A 7,500-nucleotide genomic window follows, 5' to 3' on the forward strand; every position below is an offset into this window, starting at 1 on the left:
ATCACATTTAATCAACATGCAAGCCCTTACGGGGCTATAGCCTAATATCCCTGGTCCAGCATATAAGAGAGGGAGGAGATTTTGATGCAGAAATGTTATGCCAAGACATTATCATATCAGAACAAGTTGTTTCGCTGTTTATGAACATCATGGCTCTGTGGAGTGAACTTGTCTGTGTGTTTGTGCAAGTAATTGCAAACATACCCTACCCCTCAGCTCAGTGTAAAGATGTTTAAAAAAGTTTGAGGTTTTGTAGAACCCAATCCATGCACACTGATAGTGAATGACCTACATAGCATATGTTATGACTAAACCTAAAACTGAAGTGTTCTAGCTGAACCACTGTTGATGATATTCGAACTGATCCTAACTGTATTACCTAGCTACAGGTTAGTGCTTGCTTAGCACAAAGCTCCATAACAGGCTTGTGCTAATCCACACCAAAAACAACATGCTGAAGCATGTGCCTCTTTGCCCACTCAGATGACAGCTGATAGGTAGCAATGATGAAACAACTTGGGTTCTGACCACAGATCTAGTTTCATCTGTTTTGAACTCCATTGCTAACTTGGCTGAGTGTCCTACTGTGAGCCACTAGAGGGATTCATCTGAAGGTGTTCGATGTAAACAAAAGCTTAAGAGCAGTTTTAAAACTACACCCAAAATTAAATAATATTTGAAGAGGGATAAATGTGGGGTGTCCCGGGTGTATAAACGGAAACCACACTAAAACCCTTCACATGGTAGCCTGTCTAGGACATGTGTGTGTTCTGACTGTTATCTTTACTAGTGTCTTACTAATGTTTGAAGCCTGATCATTATCTGCTTGTCTATCAGGTTTCTGGACATTCAATTCTACAGCACTTTGGTTATCTTTTTGTGTTATTTTTAAGTGCTTTATAAATAAATCTGACTTGACTTGATTTGACTTAAGCCCATAAACAGTTGCTTCTGTTTTGCATTGGGTCACCTAATTATAGTCACAGGCCAATAACACGCCATCGCACATTTAGACACACTGTATGTCTCGCATGGCGACCTGTTCCATTTAAGACACTTTAAAGAACTTCTCTGCGCCTCAGGGGTGTTGAAACAGGAAGCAGTGTAGGGCTTGAGCACACACTGCTTCCTCTTTCAGAGAACAACAGCGGCGGGGGCGCTGCTGCAACTCGTTTCCTGTTTTGCTCATCGCTGCTCACTTCCTCACATAGCAACACCTCACAGACACCACACATGGCGGACACACTAAAGCTCTGCCCTTTAAATCACAATCAGACAGAGTCTTCCCCCTGGCATAGACCCAGAGGATACTTCCAACAGGAGGACATGGGTGGGATCATGTTGTTGTAGTTACACAGGTAGATCAGCAGAGGGAGTGTGACTCAGGAGAGGGAGTGGAGTCTGTCTCTGTTTGTTAACCCACCTACCCAAATGTTTGACTTCATTTGACTGGACTGCAAGACTGCTGGTCAGCATCTCCTTGCTGAGCATGCTGGGAATGTACAGTGCGTGTGTGTGTGTGTGTGTGTGTGTGTGTGTGTGTAGTTGTGGCTGAAAAGTAACCAATTTCTTGGGTTATGACATGACAGCCAACAAAGACAAGGAAGACACAATAACCCTTAAGAACCCAACCAACCCCTTGCACCATGACAGAAAACATGATCACACATTGCGTGTGTGTACAGTACATGTGAGTATATATCTGTGTGTGTGTGTGTGTGTGTGTGTGTGTGTGTGTGTGTGTGTGTGTGTGTGTGTGTGTGTTATACCCAACAAAGACAAAGAAGACACAACAACCCAACCAACCCCTTGTACTATGACAGAAAACATGATCACACATTGCGTGTATGTACATGTGAGTATATATGTGTGTGTGTGTGTGTGTGTTTCTCACTTCAGCTATGTGTGTGATGTTTCTGTGTGTGTGTGTGATGTTTCTGTGTGTGTGTGTGTGTGTTATACCCAACAAAAACAAAGAAGACACAACAACCCAACCAACCCCTTGTACTATGATAGAAAACATGATCACACATTGCGTGTGTTTGTGTGTGTGTGTGTGTGTGTGTGTGTGTGTGTGTGTGTGTGTGTGTGTGTCTGTGTGTGTGTGTATATGTGTGTGTGTGTGTATGTGTGTCTGCGTGTGTGTGTGTGTGTGTGTGTGTGTGTATGTGTGTGTGTGTGTGTGTGTGTGTGTGTGTATGTGTGTGTGTGTGTGTGTGTGTATGTATATGTGTGTGTGTGTGTGTGTGCATGTGTATGTGTATGTGTGTGTACTGTATGTGTATGTGTGTATACGTGTGTGTGTATCATGCATCCCTACCGAGAGTGAAGGAGTCCCGTCATCCTCCACGGTGACGGTCAGCAGGTATTCCTGTTGCCGTTCGCGGTCTGGAGGGGAGGGCCGTGTCACCATCTCCCCCGTCACGCGGTCCATGCGGAACGTCAGATCCTGGTTGCCGCCGGTGATGTAGTAGAACAGCATGGCGTTGCGGCCAATGTCACGGTCAGTTGCCACCACACGCAGAACCGATGTGCCCCCGCCGACATTCTAAAAGAGTGAGAGCAATAAGGCGGGGATCACACTGACCAGCGGCAGGTTTCCTATTGTTCTCTATGGTTCGGCAGCAGAACGGTGGCAACGCCGGCGTAACGTTAGCGTTGTACAAGCTGAGCGTTGAACTTGGTTCAACTTTCAAAGCGCAACGCGAGCGTATTCAATTGTCAGTTTAGGCAAACAGTTTGTGTTACTTAGGAACGAGATAGAACTTATTATGGTCTGAGCGTTGCGTTACGCTTGTCGCTGGCCAATGTGATCCCCACCTAATAGTGCAATGATTAGTAAGTGGATAATTTAAATAAGTGATAATTGATTGAAAGATAAAAAGTGTTACATATCCAGTGAAGCCTGGACTTTCCCTATATGGATAAACGGTTCAAATTCAAGCCAAAATGTCTGCCTGGATCCATTTGAATGCAGGCGTATGTCTTGATAAAAGTGTCTGGTTGATGAGTGAGTGATTGATAGAACTCAGTGTGCTTGACATGTGGCAGGAGAGTGAGGCTCACCTCATTGATGGAGACATTGTAGCCGCGAGGGCTCTGGACGACTGGCCCATTATCGTTAACGTCCAGGATGTTGATGGTCAAAGAGTGGTCAGTGTAGCGAGGAGGGGAGCCACTATCCAGAGCTCGCACCTAAAAGTCAAAGACAAACACACACACACACACACACACACACACACACACACACACACACACACACACACACACACACACACACAAACACACACACAGCCACATCATAATATCATTCATACGTTGTATATCACTCACTTAGTAATATCACTATGTTTGCCAATATGTTTCAGAATGTCCAGAAGTAATACACAGATGCACAGATGTTATGTATAGCTGAAGTGAGAAAGGTGGTCCCCTTGACTCCCACCTTCAGCAGGTAGCGGTCCACTGCCTCGCGGTCCAAGGGAGTATTCACATAGATCTCCCCATATGTGTGGTTGGCAGTAACAATTCTAAACACATCCTGCATGTTACCCGCCACCAGGGTAAAATTGACCTGATGGAGAGACAGAGGCAAAGAGAAAGAGAGAGACAGAGAGAGAGAGACAATCGAGTAAAGAGGAAAACAAAAGAGGGGAAAATAACAGAATAACACATTGTTTAGCACCAGTGACACTCAAGTATCTTTACATTTACACCTATTCATTTAGCAGACACTCTTGTCCAAAGTGACTCACATGTGTCTATGCTAACTATATTACGAGGGATCACATTGTCCCTGGAGCAACTTGGGGGGTTAAATGGCTTGCTCTAGGGCAACGGTGGAAGCCGGGAATTGAACCCACAACTTTTCAGGCTACAGGCTACTCTCCTCACCAGTCCATTGTTCCCAGCATCTTTGTCTCTGGCCAGCACCACGGCCACTTTCTGTCCAATAGGAGTGTCCTCTGGGATGTTCACGGACACGTCAGATGTGATGTCGAACTGTGGACTGTTGTCATTCTCATCCTCAATGGTGATGGACACCTGTCACCACACAAAAAGCATCAGTGAAGGGCAACTGAAAGAAATGGAAGGGCTGTTTTATATTAATGTAGTAGAGGGAGACAATGAAGAACTCCTACCTTCTGCATTTCCACAGTGAATGTTGGAAAGAAGGGGAAAATGTGAGTGCAGGTGCCTTATATGAAGAGTTCCACATAGTTCCTTATCTATGAGAGGTATTATTTTCACAGCTGGGACCTGTACCATACATTCCCTATTTATTTAGCAAGGAACACATCAGCACATTTGGCTTTTGTATCTAACCAGATACGCATATGTAATGCTTGTTTAGCATCTTAGACTTCACAACGTCTGTGCGTGTTCTAGAGCCTTCAAAACAAAGTCCCCAGAGAACACACGTATACTGCTGTGCATCACAATCGCATCACAGTAGAACTTAAGATTCAGCTGAGGGTGTGTGTGTGTGTGTGTGTGTGTGTGTGTGTGTCTTTACCACAGTGGAGCCTCTCTTTGGGCCGCCGTCATCAGCCAGCACGGTAAGGGTGTAGGAGTCACCCTTCTCTCTGTCCAATAGCCCAGTGACCATGATACGCCCCTACAGGAGAGCAGACCAGGAAGACCGAATGAGTGAGGGTCAGGCAAGTGAGGGTTTGAGAGAGAGAGAGAGAGAGACTTGTGTGAGTATGTAAGTGAGTGTCTGTGTAAGTATACTATATTTGTAATTAATAAGGGTGTAGTTGTACATGGTGTGTGCCTGTAGGTTTGTGTGAGCATGCTTTTGAGTGTGTCTGTGTGATTGTGTTTTATGTTAGGATTGTGAGGGTGTCAGTGATATGTGCAGTTGTAAATCTGTGGTGAGTTGGAGAGTGACCCCTTTCGTCACTCACCGTGACACTATCAATCTTGAAGAGCGCAAGTGCAGCTGGCGACGTGTCGGGGTCGAAGCGGTACGTCAGCTGGTTGAGGTTGTCGGCCGACTTTGCCTGCACCTGGATGACCTCAGTGCCTCTGTCGATGTTCTCACGTAGCGTGGCCTCGTAGCCAGATAGGAAGAAGGCCACGGCCTCGTCTAGCTCGTTGAGCAGCGTCACGTACACTGTGCAGTAGCCGCGGTGGAACGGCGGCGACTGGTCCGTGGCCGACACGTTCATCAGGTAGCTGGTCTTGGTCTCATAGTCCAAGTAATCCACTGTGGTCACTAGGCCCGTGCTCACATCCACCTCAAACTTGCGGTCCGAGCCTGAGACCAGGGTGTAGGCCACTGCACCTCCGTCACCTGCAGGGGGATTTAGAGGTTACAGTGGTGCCATACACACATGGCCTCGAGCAGTCATACAAAAGTGTGATTAAGCATCCAGCTTGTGAATGTAGGTGATCATCAAACTGCTAATCACATTCCGTTATTTTAATGAGCATGTCATATTCTACATTACTGTCAAGGGACTCTTATATCTGACCTTTGACCTCCATTCTGGCCTCTAACTAACATTTCCATAGAGACTGTTACTGGCCACTGAACATCCAATAAGCCAGCCATTTACTGTAAGAACTTCTTGTGGAATGTGGAATCCAATGTGGAACTTGTGTCAGATCAGGGATGGTCAGACATGTTGCTGAGTCAACTGGTATCTGATGTGTGTAAGCTAAAGTGAAACACACCAGAGTCATGCTCTCTTTGGCCTTCTAATCCTAAGGAGGAGGAGGGGGAGCAGAGAGAGAGAGAGAGAGAGAGAGAGAGAGAGAGAGAAAGAAAGAGAGAAAAATAAAGAGAGAAAGAGACAGAAAGAGAGAGAAAGAGAGAGAGATAGAGAGATTTTTACAGGTTTGACCTACCAAACCTGAACAAACTATTATACCTGTTAGGAGAAGACACAGACAGCTGTATTACTGTTGCCCAACATGTCCTTGCCTGTCACCAGCTGAGAGACACTGAGTGATTTCTGTATGTGTACATGTGACTCACACGCGCGCGCGCGCACACACGCACGCACACACACACGCACACACACACGCACACACACACACACACACACACACACACACACACACACACACACACACACACACACACACGTCCTTCACTGGCTTTGTTCGTTTTAGGATTCATTTCAAAAATCTATTATATGTTTTTAAATCTTTAAATGGACTTGCACCTTCTTATCTGTCAGATCTTTTAAAAGCACATCAAGGGCACTTAGGTCTGCAGACCAATGCCGCCTTGTAGTCCCACTGTCAAGGTTAAAGAGCAGGGGAGATTGGGCATTTGCAGTAATTGGCCCTAAACTCTGGAATGAGCTCTCACTGCATATGAGACTGGCTCCTTTGCTTGTTTTTAAATCACATCTTAAAACTCACTTTTACTCCCTGACTTTTAACTCAATATAAGTGCTTATTCTATCTATTTTGTTTTCTATTTTAATTTAAATTTTTGTTTGTTTTACTGCTCCCCCTGCTATTGTGTGTTCTGAGTGTTATTTGTACAAACGTCTCTGTTTGACGCCTGATCATTACTTACCTGTCTATCAGATTTCTGAACTTTTCTATTGTATAGCACTTTGGTCAACTGGTGTTTTGTTTTTAAAGTGCTTTATAAAGAAACCTGTCTTGACATGACACAGTCACACACATACTGTATACTATTTCAACACAGTTTTGCAAGTTATTTTGCGAAGTCTATTGTGTATATGTGTATTGTATATTGTGTATTTCTAAAACAGATAGTTCTGGTCCTTGGTTATGATTGGCTGAATCGCGTTCGATGCCGTTGTAAAATGCAGCATAAACATACACCTTGACCGCATTTCGTTCTATATTACTGTGCTACCATAACTTGATACAAAAGTTGGGAGTAGCGGTGTCTCGACGTTGCTTGGCAACCATTCTGATAGAGGAAATATATTTCTTGGCGGAAGAATGATTATCTATGAATAAATCGTTAAATTTTTCGTTGCTGTGCCTTTATTTTATGAAATCTTGGCAGATATGTAGTAACCGTTTTAGAAAACCAATAAGCCACTCGAGTCCGTAGGTTACACTGATTTGTCGTGCCTAACGACACCCGTTAGCTGTTATAAAATCGGGGCTTATTGCTTAAATGTGATTTATTGTTTACCAGTAAGTCTGTAAGTTTGTTGCCTGTGTTGAAACACTCAGAATACTCAAACTCGATATTTCGAACTCTGACACACAGACACGGATAAACACACGCACACGCACACACACACGCACACGCACACGCACACACACACACACATGCACACACGCACATACACACACACACACACACACACACACACACACACACACACACACACAGACACACACACTAACCCTTGTGCATACCTGTGTAATTGCTTATGTCCTGATACATTTGCTTTGGCAATCCAACTATTTGTCATGCCAATAAAGCACCTTTTGAATTTGAGAGAGAGAGAGAGAGAGAGAGAGAGAGAGAGAGAGAGCAGATGGGGGTGGCGG

The 7,500-nt window shown here is 44.7% G+C and overlaps 1 protein-coding gene across 1 annotated transcript in view; it reads right to left on the reverse strand.

The window, feature by feature from the left end:
* Positions 1-7,500, reverse strand: part of cdh23 (cadherin-related 23) — a 243,160-nt gene that overhangs the window by 43,710 nt on the left and 191,950 nt on the right. The window contains exons 30-36 of the mRNA XM_076285746.1: positions 4,911-5,299; positions 4,517-4,618; positions 4,143-4,145; positions 3,895-4,044; positions 3,446-3,574; positions 3,067-3,195; positions 2,321-2,548 (exon numbers count right to left, since the gene is read on the reverse strand). Coding sequence (XP_076141861.1) covers positions 2,321-2,548; positions 3,067-3,195; positions 3,446-3,574; positions 3,895-4,044; positions 4,143-4,145; positions 4,517-4,618; positions 4,911-5,299 — 1,130 coding nt within the window. The remainder of the gene's footprint in view (positions 1-2,320; positions 2,549-3,066; positions 3,196-3,445; positions 3,575-3,894; positions 4,045-4,142; positions 4,146-4,516; positions 4,619-4,910; positions 5,300-7,500) is intronic.

The sequence above is a fragment of the Alosa pseudoharengus genome, unplaced genomic scaffold (genome assembly GCF_046254945.1).
Source record: "Alosa pseudoharengus isolate Yale_2024_CS ecotype anadromous, Long Island Sound unplaced genomic scaffold, YU_APseudo_1.1 YU_APseudo_1.1_scf_15, whole genome shotgun sequence".
In the NCBI taxonomy this organism is placed as follows: domain Eukaryota; kingdom Metazoa; phylum Chordata; class Actinopteri; order Clupeiformes; family Clupeidae; genus Alosa; species Alosa pseudoharengus.